General features: G+C 44.1%; 1 protein-coding gene across 1 annotated transcript in view; it reads right to left on the minus strand.

Annotated features, from left to right (window-relative positions):
* Positions 1-25498, minus strand: part of CDH16 (cadherin 16) — a 148452-nt gene extending 122954 nt beyond the window's left edge. The window contains exons 1-5 of the mRNA XM_072114241.1: positions 25441-25498; positions 25157-25231; positions 19652-19792; positions 17001-17118; positions 7792-7932 (exon numbers count right to left, since the gene is read on the minus strand). Of these exons, the coding sequence (XP_071970342.1) occupies positions 7792-7932; positions 17001-17118; positions 19652-19792; positions 25157-25231; positions 25441-25491 (526 nt within the window). The 5' untranslated portion in view covers positions 25492-25498. The remainder of the gene's footprint in view (positions 1-7791; positions 7933-17000; positions 17119-19651; positions 19793-25156; positions 25232-25440) is intronic.
* Positions 25499-25948: the final 450 nt, after the last annotated feature.

Consider the following 25948-nt stretch of genomic DNA (forward strand, 5'->3'; position numbering starts at 1 on the left):
CTGTTCAGGTCGAGGACTCTCCTCCGTCTCAGAAGCACTGTGTTCACCCGGCCTCTCAACCCAGCTTGGGTCTGTCACCTCATCATCCTCCGATCCCTCAGTCTGCTCCCCCCTCGGACTTCCTGCCCTGACAACAACTTCCCCACTGTCTGACAACCGTGTCTCCTCATCGTCGGACACCTCTTTACACACTTCCACTACGTCAAGAAGGTCATCATCACCCACAGACTGTGACTGGTGGAAAACCTGGGCATCGGAAAATTGCTCAGCAGCAACCGGACAAGTGGTTTGTGACTGTGGGAAGGGTCCAGAAAACAGTTCCTCAGAGTATGCCGGTTCAAATGGCAAATTTTCCTGGGAGGGGGCAGACTGGGGGGGAGGAGGCTGAGGTGCAGGAGCTGGAGGAGTGGGGATTTCGGTGACATGGGTGGACTGCGTGGAAGACTGACTGGTGGTGGACAAATTGCTTGAAGCATTGTCAGCAATCCACGACATCACCTGTTCGCACTGTTCTGGCCTCAACAGTGCTCTACCACGAGTCCCAGTAACTTCAGACATGAACCTAGGGAGTGTAGCTCTGCGGCGTTCCCCTGCTCCCTCATCAGCAGGTGGTGTCTCACCCCGCCCAGGACCACGGCCTCTGACCCCTGCAGTAGTTGGACGCCCACGTCCCCGCCCTCGTCCTCTACCCCTAGCCCTCGGGTTAAACATTTTTAAAATGAGAGTTATAACTTTTTTTTTTTTTTACTTCTTTTTGTTTTTTTTTGTGTTTTTTTGTGTTTTTTTTTTTTTTTTTGTGTTTTTTGTTTTTTTTTGAGTTTTTAAAACCAAACAATCCTATCCTATTGCTATGGCTATTTTCTAGCCAAGTATCAAAGGAAGCACACTACTATGCCAGATGAGATGACACTGAGTTAGTGCCTAATAGAAATCCAACCCCTACTGAATTTTGCCACTTCGGCCTTTGCTATGGATATGTGCGCCACTAAGCGCAGAACACAGCGGTCGCAAGTCTCACTACAAATTGCTCAGAATTGGCAAGTACATGCACTGCAGAAACTACAGCCACCAGCAGATCAACCAGAAATCAAATATATAGAACGCTACTGTAGGCTTCAAGAAGCTGTTTGTATTCTCCTATGGCTATTTTCTAGCCAAGTATCAAAGGAAGCACACTACTATGCCAGATGAGATGACACTGAGTTATTGCCTAATAGAAATCCAACCCCTACTGAATTTTCCCACTTCGGCCTTTGCTATGGATATGTGCGCCACTAAGCGCAGAACACAGCGGTCGCAAGTCTCACTACAAATTGCTCAAAATTGGCAAGTACATGCACTGCAGAAACTACAGCCACCAGCAGATCAACCAGAAATCAAATATATAGAACGCTACTGTAGGCTTCAAGAAGCTGTTTGTATTCTCCTATGGCTATTTTCTAGCCAAGTATCAAAGGAAGCACACTACTATGCCAGATGAGATGACACTGAGTTATTGCCTAATAGAAATCCAACCCCTACTGAATTTTGCCACTTCGGCCTTTGCTATGGATATGTGCGCCACTAAGCGCAGAACACAGCGGTCGCAAGTCTCACTACAAATTGCTCAGAATTGGCAAGTACATGCACTGCAGAAACTACAGCCACCAGCAGATCAACCAGAAATCAAATATATAGAACGCTACTGTAGGCTTCAAGAAGCTGTTTGTATTCTCCTATGGCTATTTTCTAGCCAAGTATCAAAGGAAGCACACTACTATGCCAGATGAGATGACACTGAGTTATTGCCTAATAGAAATCCAACCCCTACTGAATTTTCCCACTTCGGCCTTTGCTATGGATATGTGCGCCACTAAGCGCAGAACACAGCGGTCGCAAGTCTCACTACAAATTGCTCAGAATTGGCAAGTACATGCACTGCAGAAACTACAGCCACCAGCAGATCAACCAGAAATCAAATATATAGAACGCTACTGTAGGCTTCAAGAAGCTGTTTGTATTCTCCTAATGCTATTTTCTAGCCAAGTATCAAAGGAAGCACACTACTATGCCAGATGAGATGACACTGAGTTATTGCCTAATAGAAATCCAACCCCTACTGAATTTTGCCACTTCGGCCTTTGCTATGGATATGTGCGCCACTAAGCGCAGAACACAGCGGTCGCAAGTCTCACTACAAATTGCTCAGAATTGGCAAGTACATGCACTGCAGAAACTACAGCCACCAGCAGATCAACCAGAAATCAAATATATAGAACGCTACTGTAGGCTTCAAGAAGCTGTTTGTATTCTCCTATGGCTATTTTCTAGCCAAGTATCAAAGGAAGCACACTACTATGCCAGATGAGATGACACTGAGTTAGTGCCTAATAGAAATCCAACCCCTACTGAATTTTCCCACTTCGGTCTTTGCTATGGATATGTGTGCCACTAAGAGCTAAACACAACGGTAGCAAGTCCCCCTGCTAATTCCTCACAAAATGGTAATAGATGCAAATTAAAATAAAAAAAGTAGAACGTTATTGTAGCCCTAAGAAGGGCTGTTGGGTTCTTTGAGAATCACTCCTGCCTAACAGTAAGCTAATAGAACACCCTAACGCTTTCCCTGACCAGCAGCAGCTCTCTCCCTAGCGGCATCCAGAGACAGAATGATCCGAGCAGCGCGGCCAGCGGCTAGTCTATCCCAGGGTCACCTGATCTGGCCAGCCAACCACTGCTATCGACGTGTAAGGGTACCACGTCATGCTGGGTGGAGTGCAGAGTCTCCTGGCTTGTGATTGGCTCTGTTTCTGGCCGCCAAAAAGCAAAACGGCGGGAGCTGCCATTTTCTCGAGCGGGCGAAGTATTCGTCCGAGTAACGAGCAGTTTCGAGTACCCTAATGCTCGACCGAGCATCAAGCTCGGACGAGCATGTTCGCTCATCTCTAATCACCATCCATAATTACTCAGGGTGATTTTCTTTTGCAGCATACACACAGGATTTGTAAATCACTGCTGCTAATGATTCTGTGGGAGTCAACCTGCAGAAATTGTTCAATATGTGTCCCTAGCCTGAGGGCGCGTTCACACGTTGCGTTTTGGTCGCGTTTTCATTGCGTTTGAAATGCATATATAACAGCTGATGAGAGGTGATTTGCCTAATTACATTACCGTTTACATTTGTTAACAGTGATGTAATTAGGCAAATCACCTCTCCACAGCTGTTGTATATGCGTTTCAAACGCAATGAAAATGCAGGTCAAAACGCAACATGTGAACGCGCCCTGAGGGTGCAGTCACACGTCGCATTTACTGCATGCATTTAAAAACGCTTTGTAACAGCTGAAGAGAGATTTGCCTAATTAAACAGCTGTTAACACTTGTGTTAACATCACATTAACAGACGTGTAAATCATGTTTACGCATGCGTTGTATGTTAACAAAGTGTTAACACAAGTGTTCACATTTGTGTTTTGTAAACACAATTGTTAACAGCTGTTTAATTAGGCAAATCTCTCTTCAGCTGTTGCAAAGCATTTTTAAACTTATGCGTTAAACTCGACATGTGACTGCCCCCCTGAAATTCCCCATAGTTATCAGACTACATTCAGGTTTCAATTGTGTTTCAATTGTGTTTATGAAGAATCCAAAAGCAGCGGGAAGGAGCTTAGCCTGATCGCATATGCATTTTTTAATAAAATGCACACATTCAAGAATGAGCACTAAGGGGCACATATGTCAAACTTTTAGTTTCATGGCGCACATGCTCAATTGCAAATTTTTGTGCCTAAGACTCCCTAAGGCCCCTTCTACACTTGCGTTGCAGACAGTGTCGGACTGGCCCACCAGAGTACCAGAGGATCCTCCGGTGGGCCCTCTCTCAACTCAATACTGAACCCAGAGGTCCATCAGAAAACAACACAATTAGAAGGCTGCTACAGTATATTTCCTAGGGCAGTCATGGCGAACCTTTCAGAGACCGAGTGCCCAAGCTACAACCAAAATCCACTTATTTACCATGAAGTGCCAACATGGCATTTCAAACAGTAACTTATTGGTTCCTGTTCTTCAACGTCATTCAATTGTATTGGCTCTTCTATTCAGACCATCATTGTAGCTTCGCTCCAGGAATGGTGGGTCTAGCAGGAAGACCTCCAAAGACAATGCAGTTCGGTCAACACCTTCACACTTTTCCCGCAGTTTTAAACAGCCAATGAATTGTCGCTTTAAAATAGCGCTGAGAGCAGCATCTCTTAAGTTGCTTGGGACTGCAGGAAGATTTGGTGGATTTGATCCTGTTTGGTGAAATTGGGGCGATGGCCTGAGTGCCCACAGAAAGGGTTCTGAGTGCCACCTCTGGCACCCGTGCCATAGGTTCGCCACCACTGTCCTAGGGGATAATGAAGAATGGTCCCCAGATTTATTTTTTCTGGTGGGCCTAAGGAAACCCAGTCCAACACTGGTTGCAGATCACGTCAGAGTTTGATCAGGGTGCGATCAGGGTTTGGTCAGTGAAAAACGCGCATTTTGCATCAGTTTTCAGTCAGAGTTTGAAGTGTCTCAGTTTTTCACGTGCGTTTTCAATGCAATTTAAATGCAATTTCAATGCATTTTTCATGTGCAGAAAATGCGCTTGAAAAGGACTCAGGACTGAGCTCTATCTTTTCTATGGCAATTGATGCGTGAAAAACGCATTGCACTTGCATTGCACTTGCAAGTGTGCAATGCGTTTTTGATGCATCTCCATAGACTTGTATGGTGCGTTTTTCACGCGCGTGACTTGCAAAAGTAGAGCATGTCGAGATTTAAACATGCGTTAAAAAAAAAACGTGCGTGTGTGCGTGAAAAGAAATGTCTGAAAAGACCCATTGGTCAGAGTGCAATGCAAGTTCTGCGCGTCAAAAGCACGCGCAGAAAACACGCGTGAAAAACGCAAGTGTGAAAGGGGCCTAAGTCTCCCTTCAAAGTTCACCATTGTCTATTTTTCTACAGTGTTCCATGAGCTATCACCTCAATCCAGATGTGAAGATTGTAGCTTTTTTAAAAAGTTGCACATTTTGACCCAAATTCAAGGCTGCCCCAGGCGTAGAAATTAGCATAAACTGATTGCGACTGTTGCATATATTTTGGGTCTTTTGCTTTAAAGTACCACAGGTCTGCTCGTCAGATGTATCTTAGCGGTTTTTACTTACTAATATATGTGCCATGCATCAGTATGGATAAACTGTTATGATACATCTGACCGGCAGAAAAGCAAAAAAGCATGTTTTTCCAATTGCATGATGATCAAGCTAAGCCCCTCCCTCTAGCATATGAATTGAAACTTATAGTAATTGAAATGCAACATATAAATACAACCTCGCTGTTTTAGATTGCTCCATTATTAGAATGGTTTGTGTAACTTTACACCTTTTTTGGCTTGGTTAATACTAGAGATGAGCGAGCACTAAAATGCTCGAAAGCTCGTTATTCGAGACAAACTTTTCCTGATGCTCGAGTGCTCGTCTCGAATAACGAGCCCCATTGAAGTCAATGGGAGACTCGAGCATTTTTCAAAGGGACCATGGTTCGGGAATAAAATGTGTTATTTAATTGAAAAAGAATGTCTTCTCATAAGTTATCAGATGTATGCAAACATCTGCAATCTATTCTTCACTGTTCCGCGCGTATATTATCTCCCGACAAGTTAGCAGATGTGAAGAACAGTGAAGAATAGAATAAAAACAGTGAACACAGGATCATTTAAGTGAAAAACGCAGTGAAAAACACAGTGAAGATTAGATTGCAGATGTTCGGCACATCTGCTTACTTGTCGGGAGATACGCTGTCCCGGGATCCGTGATGCTGCTCCCCGGTGTCTCTGTGCTGCTGCTCCTCGGTGTCTCCGTGCTGCCCCGGTGTCTCAGTTCTGCCCCCGCCCCGATGTCTCCGTGCTGCCCGATGTCTCCGTGCTGCCCCAGTGTCTCCGTTCTGCCCCTGCCCCGATGTCTCCGTGCTGCCCGATGTCTCCGTGCTGCCCGATGTCTCCGTGCTGCCCCAGTGTCTCCGTGCTGCCCCAGTGTCTCCGTTCTGCCCCTGCCCCGATGTCTCCATGCGGGCAGCATGTCTCCATGCTGCCCCAGTGTCTCCGTGCTGCCCCAATGTCTCCGTTCTGCCCCTGCCCCGATGTCTCCGTGCTGCCCGATGTCTCCGTGCTGCCCGTTGTCTCTGTGCTGCCCCAGTGTCTCCGTGCTGCCCCAGTGTCTCGGTTCTGCCCCTGCCCCGATGTCTCCGTGCTGCCCGATGTCTCCATGCTGCCCCAGTGTCTCCGTGCTGCCCCAATGTCTCCGTTCTGCCCCTGCCTCGATGTCTCCGTGCTGCCCGATGTCTCCGTGCTGCCCCAGTGTCTCCGTTCTGCTCCTGCCCCGATGTCTCCGTGCTGCCCGATGTCTCTGTGCTGCCCCAGTGTCTCCGTGCTGCTCCAGTGTCTCCATTCTGCCGCTGCCCCGATGTCTCCGTGCTGCCCGATGTCTCCATGCTGCCCCAGTGTCTCCGTGCTGCCCCAGTGTCTCCGTTCTGCCCCTGCCCCATTGTCTCCGTGCTGCTGTTCCCCCGATGTCTCCGTGCTGCTGCTCCCCGGTGTCTCTGTGCTGCTGCTCCCCGGTGTCTCTGTGCTGCTCCCCGGTGTCTCTGTGCTGCTCCCCGGTGTCTCCGTCCTGCTCACCGTGTTCTTCAATGTGTTCTTCACACATATATATTGTTCTTCACATAGTATTTTGTTCGCACCGTTCCGCGCGCATCTCCCGACAAGTAAGCAGGTGTGCCGAACATCTGTAATCTATTCTTCACTGTGTTCTTCACTTAAATGATCCTGTGTTCACTGTTTTTATTCTATTCTTCACTGTTCTTCACTGTGTTTTTTTAATTAAATGCTCGATCTCGAGCAGGGGAAATACTCGTCCGAGCAACGAGCCGTTTCGAGTACCTTAATACTCGAACGAGCATCAAGCTCGGACGAGTATACTCGCTCATCTCTAGTTAATACCAGAAAAATTATCCAAAGTTTTGCTATTTTGGCCCATTTTTTGTCTTGCTGTTAAGAAGACTCTTTATTATATAGAATTTTAGTCTAAATACTGCCTTCACCTGATAAACGTTTGGTATATGATTTAAGATGTTTTGGTGCAAATTATGCCAGATTTCAGGTGCTTTTTGCTTAGTAAATCTCCCACCTTTTCTTTGGGCCACAAAGTTTTTGACATGTGTTTTTTCCTGAGGTAAAACTTCATTACAATTTGAGATATTTAAAATATATTTGGGAAAATGTTTTACTGATTTCATAATCTCTCATTTCTGAAACATCAGGCTTCAACATATTGGGAGAGCTGTACACTTCCTTCTCCACCAGTTTGCTGCCAGCAATAACCTGGTGGTCATGTTGCAGGGAGATGACGAAAGGACCAATCTAATGAATGTTCCCTTCTCAACTGTCTTTACCCAGGAAAATCCCCTCGTGGAAGACATGATGAGGAATAATGTAAATCCTCTATTAATCTATACAAAGAGGAAGTGATCTGCAATGTCTCCTCTTGCATTCTTGCTCTACTCCTCACCATCCCCCTTTCTCTGCTGCCTGCTCAATGCACATGACAGGAAGTGGGGAGGATTGAGCTACAAGAGTGTGGAGGAGAGAAGACTGACACAGGTAGACACATGCTGCAGCTGCCCCCTACCTGGGGACTCCCCACAGGTAATGTGAATTAAATGGAACCTGCTAGTGTGAACTTACAGCAATACCATTCTCTTTACCTTGCAGTTTATTCTACACTTTACCTTTCTCTGTTAAGGATACTGCTCCAGACCTATGGTCTATCTGGAACAAATCTTGATTACTTATAATTATGTAACGTAAATCTGCATTCTCAGTGGCTGGATCATCGGCATCTGTTGCTTGAACATGCATGAAAGCAACACCTGGAAGAGATAGACAAGATGCACAGAATCAGGCAATGCTTGCTTCTTTTCATATTAATTTTTTTCTGAATAGAACCTTTAATTTAAAAAAAAAAACATTAAAATCAGGTGACAATGACTAAATAATGTGGCGGCGCTAAAATTTCCCTATGGTAGCAGCTGTTTGTAAAGAGTAAAATTAGAGCTTGATAATTGGAGATTAATATCAGGGTGTGTGTTAACTCATGATCATACACATAAAAAAGAGCTCTCCATGGCCCACTCTGTTCTGCCAATAGAAGGTGCCAATGCAGCAGGGGCACCACCACCACCGCAGGAATAAGCGTTACCATGGCCAGAATGTGGAACACCATTTTCAATTCAAAGAACAGATTAGCTTCAAAAGCTGCATGGCTCTCTGGCTGGATAGTGTGTGGATGTGAGAGGTTGAGGCTTTAAGGTGGGATTAACTGACCCTTTAGAGATGACACTTTAGAGATGGAAACAAAGAATGAAAATACAGTGAACATGTGACTGATTGTTCCACGTCCACTTCTGGAGGTGCTGCTGTGGATCCGCTTCTAGATGTCAGTACAAAACTTCCCACACCCTTAGGCTTGCTTCTAAAATGTCAGCCTAGAGATATAGGACCATAATAGCCTGCTAATCTGGAAGGCCGTCCTGTATTATCACTAGTTGATAGATACAATGCACTGTGCCGAGAAGTCCACAGACCCATAAAAAACTGTTGTAAACTGCATTCTCATTAGCAGAGGACTAAACAAATAACATTGACATTGTTTTGTCTTCCTGTAACACAAAAAGACAAACCTTGATGAAACAAGTTTACAGATACTGAACTGCCAGTCCCTGAGGAAGACACAACATTTACTACACATGAGGGGGAGCTTACCGTACATTATTCTTTATCAGGGCTTGTACTCGACCAGTACCAGTTTACTGATGTACAAGCCTGATATAATTGCAAACCTTTGATTTACCTGTAATTTACAACTGGCATCCCCTTGTAACGTATGCGGTTGGAGCAATCTCTGGTAATGGGTGTTAATTAGAGATGAGCGAGCACTAAAATGCTCGGGTACTCGTTATTCGAGACGAACTTTTCCCGATGCTCGAGTGCTCGTCTCGAATAACGAGCCCCATTGAAGTCAATGGGAGACTCGAGCATTTTTCAAGGGGACCAAGGCTCTGCACAGGGAAGCTTGGCCAAACACCTGGGAACCTCAGAAAAGGATGGAAACACCACGGAAATGGACAGGAAACAGCAGGGGCAGCATGCATGGATGCCTCTGAGGCTGCTTAATCGCACCATTATGCCAAAATTATGGGCAACAGCATGGCCATGACAGAGTGACAGAATGAAGCTAGATAGCATGTAAAACATCCAATAATTGACCCTGACACTATAGGGGACGGCATGCAGAGGCAGCGGCAGGCTAGAGAGTGGCATGGCGACATACTCTAAATGGACTCAGGCTTCAAACCAATGGGTGGCAGAGAGGAACCAAAGGAGGTGAGCAAGAAGCGCTCAAATAATATCGGTACATGATAAAAGTTTGCAAGTATATTTTGTGGATTACACAGCAGGGTGGCGACAAAGTTAACAAGTTTGATGTGGAATGCCCTGTAATAGCTCTTGGGCGGTGTGCCTTTTATCGCCTAGGCTCAGCAGTTTGAGCACCGCCTGCTGTCGCTTAGCGACGGCACTGCTGCTGTGCCTAGAGCTACCGACTGATGGCGCCATGCCCACGGATGGTAATTCGGAGGAGGTGGAGGAGGGGTGGGAGGAGGAGGAGGTATACTAGACCTTTGAGACCTGGACCGAGGTAGGCCCCGCAATTCTCTGCGTCGGCAGTATATGACCAGCCCCAGGGTCAGACTCGGTCCCAGCCTGCACCAAGTTAAGTGTAGTAGCGTTCTTATAAGTTTGGGATATGGCGGGTGAGGGGAATGTAAACAGATGCGCAAGAAGCGCATGATGCGCATGGAGCTGGCGCTCCGCTGCCAGGCGAGCTTTCGCCAATCCAAGCCCCTGTCTCTAGGCTACTCCCCAAACAGCACTTCTAAGAACCTTTTGTATAAGATCAAGTGTAGTAGCGTTCTTATAAGTTTAGGATATGCCGGGTGAGGGGAATGTAAACAGATGCGCAAGAAGCGCTGAAATAATATTGGTAAATGATAAAAGTTTGCCAGTATATTTTGTGGATAACACAGCAGGGTGGCGACAAAGTTAACAACTTTGATGTGGAATCCATGAAAACAACCCAAATTTCTGCCTGACACACCTCGTTTGATAACGGACGATGTATGGAGGCAGCTATATGGACGACTTTTGGAGGTAGCAATGGAGACAACGTGTGGAGGCTGCTATGGAGACAATTTAATTTGGATAGTGCCTGTATGTGGCAGTCCAAAAAAGTTTTCAAACCAGAGGAGCAGGTAGGTGGCCCTCCAGAAAAATGAAATAGATTGAGTGCCTGTATGTGGCAGTCCAAAAAACTTTTCAAACCAGAGGAGCAGGTAGGTGGCCCTCCAGTAAAATGGAATAGATTGAGTGCCTGTATGTGGCAGTCCAAAAAAGTTTTCAAACCAGAGGAGCGGGTAGGTGGCCCTCCAGAAAAATTGAATAGATTGAGTGCCTGTATGTGGCAGTCCAAAAAACTTTTCAAACCAGAGGAGCAGGTAGGTGGCCCTCCAGTAAAATGGAATAGATTGAGTGCCTGTATGTGGCAGTCCAAAAAAGTTTTCAAACCAGAGGAGCAGGTAGGTGGCCCTCCAGAAAAATTGAATAGATTGAGTGCCTGTATGTGGCACTCCCAAAAATTGTTTAAAACAGAGGACCGGGTAGGTGGCCCTCCAGAAAAATTAAATGCATAAAGTTATATAGCTAGAGCCAGTGGGCCCTGTCAAAAAATAGCCAGTTTCCTCTGCTTTACTGTACAAAGAGGAGGAGAAGGAGGAAAATGAGGAGGAGGAGGAGTGGATAAATTATTCAGGTTGAGCTTCCTTCACCTGGTGGAGATTAGAAATTATGAGAAATCCAGGCTTTATTCATCTTAATAAGCGTCAGCCTGTCAGCGCTGTCAGTCGACAGGCGTGTACGCTTATCGGTGATGATGCCACCAGCTGCACTGAAAACCCGCTCGGACAAGACGCTAGCGGCAGGGCAGGCAAGAACCTCCAAGGCGTACAGCGCCAGTTCGTGCCACATGTCCAGCTTTGAAACCCAGTAGTTGTAGGGAGCTGTGTGATCATTTAGGACGATGGTATGGTCAGCTACGTACTCCCTCACCATCTTTCTGTAAAGATCAGCCCTACTCTGCCGAGACTGGGGACAGGTGACAATGTCTTGCTGGGGTGACATAAAGCTGGCAAAAGCCTTGTAAAGCGTACCCTTGCCAGTGCTGGACAAGCTGCCTGCTCGCCTACTCTCCCTCGCTACTTGTCCCGCAGAACTACGCACTCTGCCGCTAGCGCTGTCAGAAGGGAAATACTGTTTCAGCTTGTGAACCAGGGCCTGCTGGTATTCATGCATTCTCACACTCCTTTCCTCTCCAGGGATGAGAGTGGAAAGATTTTGCTTGTACCGTGGGTCCAGGAGAGTGAACACCCAGTAATCGGTGCTGGAATAAATTCTTTGAACGCGAGGGTCACGGGATAGGCAGCCTAGCATGAAATCTGCCATATGCGCCAGAGTACCAACGCGTAAGAATTCACTCCCCTCACTGGCCTGACTGTCCATTTCCTCCTCCTCCAACTCCTCTTCTTCTGCCCATACACGCTGAACAGTGAAGGACTCAACAATGGTCCCCTCTTGTGTCTCGCCAACATTCTCCTCCTCTTCCTCCTCATCCTCCTCCACCTCCACCTCCTCCGATATGCGCTGAGAAACAGACCTAAGGGTGCTTTGGCTATCAACAAGGGAATCTTCTTCCCCCCGTCTCTTGTGACGAGCGCAAAGCTTCCGACTTCATGCTGATCAGAGAGTTTTTCAACAGGCCAAGCAGCGGGATGGTGAGGCTGATGATGGCGGCATCGCCACTGACCATCTGTGTTGACTCCTCAAAGTTACTCAGCACCTGACAGATATCAGACATCCACGTCCACTCCTCATTGTAGACTTGAGGAAGCTGACTGACCTGACTACCAGTTCTGGTGGAAGTTGACATCTGGCAGTCTACAATCGCTCGGCGCTGCTGGTAAACTCTGGATAACATGGTCAGTGTTGAATTCCACCTCGTGGGCACGTCGCACAACAGTCGGTGAGCGGGCAGTTGGAGGCGGCGCTGCGCTGCCCTGAGAGTGGCAGCATCTGTGCTGGACTTCCTGAAATGCGCACAGATGCGGCGCACCTTCGTGAGCAAATCAGACAGATTGGGGTATGTCTTAAGGAAACGCTGAACTATCAGATTTAACACATGGGCCAGGCATGGCACATGTGTCAGTCTGCCGAGTTGCAGAGCCGCCACCAGGTTACGGCCGTTGTCACACACAACCATGCCTGGCTTCAGGTTCAGCGGTGCCAGCCACAGATCAGTCTGCGCCGTGATGCCCTGTAATAGCTCTTGGGCGGTGTGCCTTTTATCGCCTAGGCTCAGCAGTTTGAGCACCGCCTGCTGTCGCTTAGCGACGGCACTGCTGCTGTGCCTAGAGCTACCGACTGATGGCGCCATGCCCACAGATGGTAATTCGGAGGAGGAGGAGGTGGAGGAGGGGTGGGAGGAGGAGGAGGCATAGTAGGCCTGAAACACCTGGACCGAGGTAGGCCCCGCAATCCTCGGCGTCGGCAGTATATGACCAGCCGCAGGGTCAGACTCGGTCCCAGCCTCCACCAAGTTAACCCAATGTGCCGTCAGCGATATATAGTGGCCCTGCCCGGCAGCACTCGTCCATGTGTCCGTGGTCAGGTGGACCTTGTCAGAAACGGCGTTGGTCAGGGCACGGATGATGTTGTCTGACACGTGCTGGTGCAGGGCTGGGACGGCACATCGGGAAAAGTAGTGGCGGCTGGGGACCGAATACCGAGGGGCGGCCGCCGCCATGAGGTTGTGAAAGGCCTCGGTCTCTACTAGCCTATAGGGCAGCATCTCCAGGCTAAGCAATCTGGAGATGTGGACATTAAGGGCTTGGGCGTGCGGGTGGGTTGCACTATATTTGCGTTTCCGCTCCAGCGTCTGGGGTATGGAGAGCTGAACGCTGGTGGATGCTGTGGAGGATCGTGGAGGCGACGATGGGGTTTTTGTGGCAGGGTCCTGGGCAGGGGGCTGACTATCAGCTGACACAGGGGAAGGAGCAGTGGTGTGCACGGCTGGAGGTGAACGGGCTTGTTGCCACTGAGTGGGGTGTTTAGCATTCATATGCCTGCGCATACTGGTGGTAGTTAAGCTAGTAGTGGTGGAACCCCTGCTGATCCTGGTTTGGCAAATGTTGCACACCACAGTCCGTCGGTCATCCGGTGTTTCCTTTAAAGAACCTCCAGACTTCTGAAAATCTAGCCCTCGCCGCAGGAGCCCTCGCCACGGGAGCTTCACTAGTTGACACATTTGGCGCTGATGCACCAGCTCTGGCCCTGCCTCTCCGTCTGGCCCCACCACTGCCTCTTCCAACCTGTTCTGGTCGAGGACTCTCCTCTGTCTCAGAAGCACTGTGTTCACCCGGCCTATCAACCCAGCTTGGGTCTGTCACCTCATCATCCTCCGATCCCTCAGTCTGCTCCCCCCTCGGACTTCCTGCCCTGACAACAACTTCCCCACTGTCTGACAACCGTGTCTCCTCATCGTCGGACACCTCTTTAGACACTTCTTCCACTACGTCAAAAAGGTCATCATCACCCACAGACTGCGACTGGTGGAAAATCTGGGCATCGGAAAATTGCTCAGCAGCAACCGGACAAGTGGTTTGTGACTGTGGGAAGGGTCCAGAAAACAGTTCCTCAGAGTATGCCGGTTCAAATGCCAAATTTTCCTTGGAGGGGGCAGACTGGGGGGGAGGAGGCTGAGGTGCAGGAGCTGGAGGAGTGCCGATTTCGGTGACATGGGTGGACTGCGTGGAAGACTGACTGGTGGACAAATTGCTCGAAGCATTGTCGGCAATCCACGACATCACCTGTTCGCACTGTTCTGGCCTCAACAGTGCTCTCCCAGTAACTTGAGACATGAACCTAGGGAGTGTAGCTCTGCGGCGTTCCCCTGCTCCCTCATAAGCAGGTGGTGTCTCACCCCGCCCAGGACCACGGCCTCTGACCCCTGCAGTAGTTGGACGCCCACGTCCCCGCCCTCGTCCTCTACCCCTAGCCCTCGGGTTAAACATTTTTAAAATGAGAGTTATAACTTTAATTTTTTTTTAACTTTTTTTTGTGTTTTTTTGTTTTTTTTTGTGTTTTTTAGTTTTTAAAACCAAACGATGCTATCCTATTGCTATGGCTATTTTCTAGCCAAGTATGAAAGCACACTACTATGCCAGATGAGATGACGCTGAGTTATTAAACAAAATAAACGTAAAATAAAAAAGGAAATGGCAGACTGTGCCTAATTGAAATCCAACCCCTAATAAATTTTCCCACTTCGGTCTTTGCAATGGATATGTGCGTCACTAAGCGCAAAACACAGCGGTCGCAAGTCTCACTACAAATTGCTCACAATTTGCTAGTAGATGCACTGCAGCAAGTACAGCCACCAGCAGATCAACCAGAAATCAAATATATATAACGCTACTGTAGGCGTAAGTAAGCCGTTTGGATTCTCCTATGGCTATTTTCTAGCCAAGTATGAAAGCACACTACTATGCCAGATGAGATGACGCTGAGTTATTAAACAAAATAAACGTAAAATAAAAAAGGAAATGGCAGACTGTGCCTAATTGAAATCCAACCCCTAATAAATTTTCCCACTTCGGTCTTTGCAATGGATATGTGCGTCACTAAGCGCAAAACACAGCGGTCGCAAGTCTCACTACAAATTGCTCACAATTTGCTAGTAGATGCACTGCAGCAAGTACAGCCACCAGCAGATCAACCAGAAATCAAATATATATAACGCTACTGTAGGCGTAAGTAAGCCGTTTGGATTCTCCTATGGCTATTTTCTAGCCAAGTATGAAAGCACACTACTATGCCAGATGAGATGACGCTGAGTTATTAAACAAAATAAACGTAAAATAAAAAAGTAAATGGCAGACTGTGCCTAATTGAAATCCAACCCCTAATAAATTTTCCCACTTCGGTCTTTGCAATGGATATGTGCGTCACTAAGCGCAAAACACAGCGGTCGCAAGTCTCACTACAAATTGCTCACAATTTGCTAGTAGATGCACTGCAGCAAGTACAGCCACCAGCAGATCAACCAGAAATCAAATATATATAACGCTACTGTAGGCGTAAGTAAGCCGTTTGGATTCTCCTATGGCTATTTTCTAGCCAAGTATGAAAGCACACTACTATGCAAGATGAGATGACACTGAGTTATTAAAAAAATAAACGTAAAATAAAAAGTAAATGGCAGACTGTGCCTAAATGAAATCAAACCCCTAATAAATTTTCCCACTTTGGTGTTTGAGGTGGATATGTGTGTCACTAAGAGCTAAACACAACGGTAGCAAGTCCCCCTGCAAATTCCCCACAATATGGTACTAGCTGCAAATAAAAAAAAAAAAAAGTATAACGTTATTGTAGCCCTAAAAAGGGCTGTTGGGTTCTTGGAGAATCACTCCTGCCTAACAGTAAGCTAATGGAACACCCTAACGCTTTCCCTGACCAGCAGCAGCTCTCTCCCTAGCGGCATCCAGACACAGAATGATCCGAGCAGCGCGGGCAGCGGCTAGTCTATCCCAGGGTCACCTGATCTGGCCAGCCAACCACTGCTATCGACGTGTAAGGGTACCACGTCATGCTGGGTGGAGTGCAGAGTCTCCTGGCTTGTGATTGGCTCTGTTTCTGGCCGCCAAAAAGCAAAACGGCGGGAGATGCCATTTTCTCGAGCGGGCGAAGTATTCGTCCGAGCAACGAGCAGTTTCGAGTACGCTAATGCTCGACCGAGCATCAAGCTCGGACGAGCATGTTCGCTCATCTCTAGTGTTAATCCTTTAAATGCCACGATCAACATGACTGCAGCATTTAAACACCTGCAGAGAGATTCCCTACCTGATCAGCGCCCCCTGAATTGGAGGGGCTGACAGTGATAATGCCCTGCAATACCTCAGTATTGCAGGGTATTATAATGAACAAGCCCATGTCCTATAGTGGGACATTTAAAAAAAAATGTTTTTTTTAAAAAAATAATAACTTAAAAACTAATAAAAAAAGCCCTGTTACATTTAACATTACATATATCATAAAAAAGTGAAAATCACCATATAAACTCCACATATAAGGCATCGCCATGTTCGTAATAACCCATACAGCAAAACAAAATAATTATTGAACCTACACAATGAACAGCATAAAAAAATGTTTATCCCATCTTGTCCCACATAAAATGCAATAGAAAGTGATAAAAAAGGTATATATATGAAAATAGGACTGTTGTAAAGTACAACATGTCCTGCAAAAAACTAGCTCTCAACCAGCTATATAGACCAAAATTAAATGTGTTATGCCACTTGGAAAATGGCAATTCAAAAATTATAGATTTTTTCACCACATTGGGTTTTATTCTACACAATTCAGAAAACAAATCCCTTTCACTCAAAATAAGATTTCTTATACAATATTCTTACATTGAGCAATACTTCACACATATATTGTTTAACTCAATCCAAAAAAGTGATATCATGTTGTGTAGCGTCTACGAGAATACGGCACAGCTGCCAGGGAAAGGACAAAGAACTTAAAAAAATGTATTTAAACAACAAATGTAAAAATCTTATTTTGAGTGCCAAGCATTTGTTTTCTGAATACAATTGGGGGTGGTTCCCTAGCTTGCACACCATACCTTAACCCATTCCATATAAGGAGTGATGTGTATTCAACAATTATTCTATAAAATTAGCAAACCGTGATCCAAAATTTAAACTTGGAATTGCCGTTACTAAGGAAATACGGAGAACACCCAGGCATTGAAGTTCCATATTACCTGCTCTGCTTCCCCTGTTGACAATCCCAAGCATTGTACTTGATATAAAAATAGGCATGTTGTCATTTTCATCTGTAATCTGAATATTTACTGTCACCGTCCTATACTCTCCAGTAAGCTGTAGGAATAGAATATATTATCAATGATCTGCATTTATAAAAAAAAAAAACTATCAAATAAAACTACACTCTATACAGAAAAATATAAGCAATATAATAATACTCTTATGTGCAAAAAATAACTGCTATTATGATGCCTCATGTGTAGAAGAATATAACTTTAATAATATTGCCACCGTGTACATGACCATAGGTACTATAATACTTTTCCCTTTGTAAAAGAAAATTCTTTCTTTAAAGGAAACCTACCATTTGATTTGATGCATTATGAAGCAAACATACCTTGAGAATGCTGTAGCTACATTGATGCAGGATCATATCTTGGTTAATCCCTGTGCCGAGTGGTTTTGCTGATAAAACAGATATAACATTATGATAATGAAGCTCTGCCCCTTCTATGGCTCCTTCAGCGCTTGGTTCCATGCTTCTCCTAGCCTGTGAGTTTTTCTCTGCAGGAGATGATGATGCAATCACTTTTCTCCCTGCCAGACAGAATAATCAATTGCTGCACCTTCCCTCAGCTGCTGTGTATGAGTGATCCAGCTCAGATTGATTAGTCATGCTTGACTAACCTCCATTTGTAATTCCAAGCTCCCTTGTGTATTGTGTTGATCGGGGCAGCCATGCTGACCCAGCTTTCCCAAGGTCCTGAATGTTATAATTTTTTTTTTAGCAAAACCACTCAGCTCAGGGATTAACCAAGATATGATCCTGCATCAGTGTAACTACAGCATTCTCAAGGTATGTTTGCTTCATAATGCATGAAATCAAATGGTAGGTTTCCTTTAATACTGCCCCCATTGATAAGAGAATGACCAAGGCTCCGTGCCCACATCTGTGTGAGCAGACATGCACCGTAAGATGCAAGCCGGGGTGGAGAAGCAACATTCACCCCTCCTCTATCAATAGGGAGCTGAGCGGACACGTCACAAATCCGGGCAGAACGTTCCCTACTTTTTGTGGTACTGCCATCTGGCTCAGACATGCACAATGGCATCCATGATCTAGCTGCTGTTTTTACAGCTAGCTCATTGTCACCATCTGCAGAGTTGTGCATAGAGCTAATATGTACAAAAATATTACTTGTGCTCCCCGTGAAAAGGAAAATAACTACATAATACTGCTATTGTGTACAAGAACACAACTACTATAATACTGCCCCTAAGTACAAGAATATAGCTACTGTAATACTGCTCCTATGTACAAGAATATAACTACTATAATACTGCCATATGTACAAGAATATAACTACTATAATACTACCCACAATGTACAGAAATATAACTACTATAATACTGCCCCTAAGTGCAAGAATATATCTACTATAATACTGCCATATGTACAAGAATATAACTACTATAATACTGTCCCCTATGTAGAGAAATATAACTACTATAATACTGCCCTATGTACAACAATATAACTACTATAATACTGCCCCCTATGTACAAGAAAATAACTACTATAATACTGCCCCTATGTACAAGAATATTACTACTATAATACTGCCCCTAAGTACAAGAATATAACTACTATAATACTATCTATGTACAAGAATATATCTACTATAATACTGCCCCTCATATACAGTAATATAACAACTATAATACTTCTCTCTATGTACAAGAATATAGCTACTATAATACTTCCCTATGTACAAGAATATAACTACTATAATACTGCCCCCTATGTACAAAGAATATAACTACTGTAATACTGCCCACATGTACAAGAATTTAACTGCTATAATTACTGCTCCTATGTAAAAGAATATAACTACTATAATACTGACCCTATATGCAATAATATAAGGTAGCTAATATAATACTGTCCCCTGTGTACAATAATATAAATACTATCATGCTACCCAAATAGTACAAGAATGAAATATAACTACTATAATACTGCCCCTATGTACAAGAATATAACTACTATAATACTGCCCCCTATGTCCAATAACATAACTACTAGAATACTGTCCCTATGTACAATAATATAACAGCTATAATACTGCCTCCTATCTACGAGAACATAACTATGTACAAAAATATAAGTACAATAACTGCTATAATACTATCAGCCATGGACAAAAATAATATTAGTAAAATACAGCCTTATGTACAAGAATATAATTATTATAAGGCTGTCTCTAATGGACTATAATATTCTGTGTTTGCATGCATTTCCTGCAGGTCCTCGATTTACACCCACACTCTAAAACATACTTGTAGGTTGATTAGATTGTGAGCCCCATTGGGGACAGGGACTGATTTGGTAGGCGCTGAGTAATCTGTGTGTATAAGTATATACTGACTACGACATTCACCACAATGTGCAAAAATATAACTTCTATCATACTGTCTGCTTTGCTACAAGAATATAATGTATTATAATACGGTTCCTAAGGTACAAAAATATATCATACTGTAATAGGTTCCAATAATATTGTTTGTGTAGACAGTACTTGTGAATCTATAGTTGAGTTTTCAAATACCGTACATGCAGTAATTATATATAGCTTGGATTGTATACCGTGACAATGTATGAGTCCTTGTTTTCCCGATCAAAGGGCTTGAGAGCACATAAAAATCCTGAGTCTGGATCCAGCTCAAATATGCCTTCATCATTTCCAGCCAGCGCTGCAATATACCCGCCATCTGCTCCTAGGTCTATCTAAAAGGGAATTTACTGTAAGGTTATTTGAAAGAAAATATTTGGCAAAGAACAGACAAGATCACCAGCAGGAATCCAGGAACTAAGAACACAACACGTCCCCAAGTGTTTGACATTAACATATATTTAGATATTTTACAATGGTTCCAAATAGATTTAACGGAGGGGAATCCTGTTCCCAAATTAGTGACACAGATCAGAGTTTATAAATAAACAGATCAGAGTTTATAAATAAACATTTGGAAAGTTTACATTACTTAAAACTGAACTGTGAATGATGGATTGAGATTTCTGGTGAGCAGATACTTGGCAATGCTTGGCCAATGGCTGCACTTAGTGGAAGCCATCAAACATTGATTTGGAGATCAGACCTTGCACCTAAATATACAAATGGTTGTGGGTGTTCAGGTAAATGAAGACTGGTAGCATACATGATCTTAAATGGAACCTGTCATCAGCAGTTTGCCTAATAAAGCACTACCAGCATATTGTCAATCTGTGTAATACCTTCTAGTTTTTGTTTCTTTCATGGTCCAGTGTGGGGGCATCATCTAGAAAATCAACTTTGAAGTAAGATGTAAATTGGTTATATGACGTCAAGGAGGCGGAGAGTTAAACACTGAAGTCAAGGTGGGGAGCTCGGAATGCCTGCTTCTCTTTGATCGACATGATGCATAAGACTTCAGGACAGTGGCGTAACTAGGAGAAGCGGGGCCCCACAGCAGGCTTCTCCATGGGGCCCCCCTTCCCACTTAAAAAATATACCGTATATTCCGGCGTATAAGACGACTTGGTGTATAGACGACAGTATGGCAGTATATGGGGATTTTCCTCATTCATTAAAATGTGCTATCAGCACATTGTAGTGAAGGGGTTAAAACGAAATAGCCTCGGGTCTTCGGAAGACCCGAAGCTACCATGGAGACGGATCGTCCCCGATGACGTCACAGGGCCCATGCGCCGCTATCTCTTTGAGGCTGCTAGCACCGATCGCGGGTGTTACCGGTAAGCCTTTGCTGCAATATGCAGCAAAGACTTACCGGCTATGGAGAGGGCTCAGCCATGCGGTCGGGATTACCGGCGTGTAAGACGACCCCAGAGAAGACAGAAGATTTTTCTGTCTTCAAAAGTCGTCTTATACACCGGAATATACGGTACATATTTGGATACTAACACCTGCAAGTTACAATTACTCTTTAAACACTCAAGCACACACATATAGAGAATATACACACAAATACAGTGCCATATTCAAACATACAGCATCTATACACACACACAAACATACAGATATCATACACTGTATACACATACAGCAAATACACATGACAGATACAGCATCTATACATCACATATGTTATATACATATTATGCTGTACAAGGTGCAGCATAATATGTATATAATCGTGCACATCCTCCACTCTTTAGTGTGCAAACTCAAATGATGGGGCCGCTTGACACTGCGGGCCCCATTGCGGCTGCTATGGCTGCTACCACTGTAGTTACGCCCCTGCTTCAGGAGATCTGGTTAGTGATGAGTTGTGGTGTGAGGTATATGTAATATATATGTCATCTGAAAAAATTTAACATACAAATGTGAACGCACCCTCAGCATCTCCTCTGCCTCACAGACTGGACAGTGGAATCCCCCAACCCATATGCACTTATTCCCACTTATGCACCATTTTTCGTGGCCCCCCCACTTGTAGTCCCCCCCTTTTTTGGTACTGCTGCTCACATTGTTGCCCCATATATCACATTGCTGCCCCCTTCTCTGCTCAGTAGTAGATGGTCAGTGGTGATGCAGGGATGCAGATAGAAGCCCAAGATCAGCAAAAGGATCAGGCAGATAAAAGACAGTTGTTCAAGCCTCATGTTGCATCTGCTGTAAGGGGAAATTCTGGAAGACATTCAGCAGATTTAGCTTATACACATTTAATGTCTAACAGCTTTAGCCGTCATGTTCCTTTAAGTTACAGACACGTGATATGCTTTGTTATATAAACATATTCTGTATACCAGAAGAGTCCATAAAATGGAAAATTACAGCTTTTCTTGTGAAAACTAGCTGTGCCATTATCTCCGGCACATGGCGGGCAGCCTTCACTCCAAGGTAAAACTCTTGAGGTGCTGCTTCCTACAATTTAATCACCATAATAAGATAAGCAAAATCTTTGTAATTTTTTGTTGTCTAGCACGTGTCTCTGCTTCTCGCTCTCACCAAAGTAATTCTGCAGAAGGTCAAGTTGCTCTGGTGGCACATGTCCTCTGCTGCGTCACTGCCTTGCTCCAATGCTAATTGTCTGCTACAAAGAACTTGTGAATTTCCAATCCCTGACCTATCGCACATGAGCTGTTGAATCAGCACTGCTGCTGCTGGATGCTGACTCCTCACGTGGAGCTGTGGCTGGTGAAAAAAAAATGCTGTGCGTCTCCATTCAAAGTGAACTAAAGGGTCTGACTAATTCTTGTATCAGTAAAGTACCTGTCATTGGGATGTATTTGACTTTAGTATACAGTACAGACAGGGACTTGGTACAGAAGGTCTCCGGGTTACGTACAATATAGGTTCCATAGGTTTTTTCTTAAGTTGAATTTGTATGTAAGTCTGTATGTATATTTTATCATTGTAGATCCAGAAAAAATTTTTTTTGTCCCAGTGACAATTGAAATTTCATATTTTTTTGCTGTAATGGGACCAAAGATTATCAATAAAGCTTCATTACAGACACCTTACAGCTGGTCATTGCAGCCTGGGACTATAGTAAAGCATCCAGAGAGCTTCACCAGAGGTCACAGGGGGCAAAGGGGTCCATCTTTAACTAGGGGTCGTCTGTAAGTCGGGTGTCATTAAGTAGGGGACTGCCTGTATAGCATTACCATAATATTAAAGTGAATCCGCCAGAATAATTTACCTACCGGAACTAAGTGCTATGTTATGTAGGGTTGTGCCGACACATGTCACCTAAATCTTCATTTTTATTTTTCAGTTGCTCCTTCTGTGGCGCAACTGCTCTTTAGAAATATGCAAAAAAGGGTAAAGTAACCTTTTGGGGGTCATTAGCCAAGTGCCTCAGGAATCCAGCTCCACAGTGAAAACATCACTCTATACTTCACTTCCACCACCCAGCATCTACTATGATCCTTCTACCTACAGCTACTTCACTTCTGTGTTCAGGAATACGTGGAGCTGATTCTTGAGGACCACTGCTAACAATCCCAAAACACTTCAGCTTAATTTGCATATTTTTAAAGAACAGTTTTGGCAGAAAGGTAGCGGCTGGAAAATCAAACAAAATGATGGGGAGCATGTGTCGGCATAGCTCTACATAACATACCAGTTAGTTCAGGTAGGTAAATTGTGGTGACAGGTTCCCTTTAACCCCTTAAGGACGCAGGGTTTTTTCCCTCATTTCTCGCTCTCCACCTTCAAAAATCCATAACTTTTTCATTTTTACGTGTACAGACCTGTGTGAGGGCTTATTTTGTGCGTAACAAATTTTACTTTCCTGTAATGTTATTTATTTTAACATGCCGTGTACTGCGAAGCTGAAAAAAATTCCAAATGTTGAAAAATTGAAAAAAAACGCACGTTCCTGTGGGCTCAGTTTTTACGACTTTGACTATGCGCTCCAAATAACACCTCAGTTTTATTCTTTGGTTCGGTGCGATCGCGGTGATACCAAATTTATACAGGTTTTATTGTGTTTTAATACATTATCAAAAATTAAACGAATGTGTACAAAAAAGAAAAAAAAATGTTGCCATAATCTGAAGCTAATTACTTTTTCATACTTTGGCGCACGGAGCTGTGTTAGGTGTCATTTTTTGCGAAATGAGCCGACGTTTGCATTGCTACCTTTTTGAGGTCTGTGCGACATTTTGATAATTTTTTATTCCATTTTTTATGTGATGTAAAAAGGTGTAAAAGTCGCATTTCGGACATTTGGGCGCCATTTCCCGTCTCGGAGGTCACCACCGGCCGTAACCGTTTTTATATTTCGATAGATCGGGCATTTTGGGACGTGGTGATACCTAATGTGTCTGTGATTTTTACTGTTTATTATTTTTTATATCAGTTCTAGTGAAAGGGGGATGATTTGAATTTTTTTATATTTTATTAATTTTTTTTATTTTTTAAACTTTTTTTAAACTTTTTTTTTCACTAATTCTTAGACCATCTAGGGTACATTAACCCTAGATAGTCAAATCGTTCCTACCATATACTGCAATACTTCTGTATTGCAATATATGGAATTTTTGCACATGATTCATTACAATGAGCCACTGGCTCATTGTAACGAATCTGCAGAAGCCATTAAGCCTCGGGTCAAACGAAGACCCGAGGCTACCATGGCAACCAATCGCGCCGCCATCTTTTAAATGCCGCCGGTGACTTTGCCGGTGGCAATCAAAGGGTTAATAGCCGCGATCGGTGCACCGACCGCGGTTATTAGCGGTGGGGGTTTGCTGCAATATGCAACAACCGCCACCTCTTTATGAAGAGGACTCAGCCTGTGAGCCCGCTTCATACATTCCCTGTACCTCTGCGCCGTAGAGCTATGGCGCAGAGCGTTAAGGGGTTAATGCATTTAATTTATTATGAACCAAACATACATTGAGAATGCTGTAGTTACACTGATGCAGGCACATATCTTGTTTAATCCCAGTGCAGAGTGAGTTTGCTGAAAAAACAATTATAGAAATATGATAATGAAGCTCTCTCCGGCCATTGCCTGGCTCAGTGTTTCTCCTCTCTCATTAGTTATGCACTGCACCAGAGAATGATGTAAGCATTATGTTATCACTGAGAGGCAGAAATAATCAATCGCTGCACCACCGCCAGCTGCTGTGTATGAGTGATACAGCTCAGATTGATAAGTTCTGTCTGCATAGTTCAGGAAGCTCCATGTATAATATGTTTATTTTAGGCAATTAGCTTTCCCATGGTCCTGAATTTTAGAATAGTTTTTTAAGCAAAACCACTCAGCTCAGCAATTAAACATGATATGTGCCTGCATCAGTGTAGCTACAGCATTCTCAAGGTATGATTGATTCATAATGCATTCATAATTGGTAGATTTTCTTTTAGGCTAAGCTGAATAGTGATATATCTCTTGCAGCCCTTCCGGCCTTTTCCCTGCTGATAGCCATATGTTTTTTACTTTATTTTGTAGCTTGATTATATGATCCAAATGTCTGCTTTATTGGATCTCAGAATACACTGCACATTTCTCTCTGCAGTGTATTGTTCATCCTTTATGGACCATATAGAAAGTTCATAATTGGTGTCCATTGAGTAGTGATGAATATGAGCACAGAAAAAAAAGATCTTTATAATATCATGTAGCGATATTTTCTTACCTTAGTTAAGTACCAAGGGAATGTTCCCCTGTAGTTTTCAGGAACCTGAATTGTCTTGACAGAGGAAATGGAGACCTAGATTGCATAGAGAAAAAAATGCAAAACTACATCACATCAATACAAAATACAGATAACAAAAGTAAGGTATGGCCAGGTCATACAAAATCACCAGATCATACATAATTAAGAACTAAGGAAATGCTTTCCCATAAAAGTTACAAATAGAGATCTCTATATCAGTTTACATATCCTTTTCCATATGTCCTAACACTATTTTATATTACCTGAATCAATGCAGACATGATGGTGATCATAACACAGAGGCAGTTCATCATTTCATCCACTCTGTAAGACAAATAAACTCACATCTACTACTTGTTGTGATGTAAACAAACAGGAAATGACTCTAAGGTCCCACAATTTCTTGCCTTAAGGGAACAGCACGCTGTACAATAAAATGGTATTTTGGTATGGCATACGCAGTAGCTCCAAAGCCGAGGTTATATAGCTGCAAAGGCGGAGCTACAGTGCATACGCTGATCTATAGCTTTGCAGACCAGGATGGTCGGTGGCATTGACTGGCTACCGGAGAGTGGAGTAGCCTCTGATGATCATTTGCATGACTAAAATAACAATTTTATCTGCTTAGACTGAATTATTTGTTTATTCAAAAATACTTTGGGGACGAGGGTTGAAGCCATAGCTCCCAACCGTCCCTGATTCAGTATGATGGAGGAGGTGGGGCCACAATATAAGAGAGGATGGAAGACAGAGGCCAAACTATGAGGGAGA

The sequence above is a fragment of the Engystomops pustulosus genome, chromosome 7 (assembly GCF_040894005.1).
Source record: "Engystomops pustulosus chromosome 7, aEngPut4.maternal, whole genome shotgun sequence".
Classification (NCBI taxonomy): domain Eukaryota; kingdom Metazoa; phylum Chordata; class Amphibia; order Anura; family Leptodactylidae; genus Engystomops; species Engystomops pustulosus.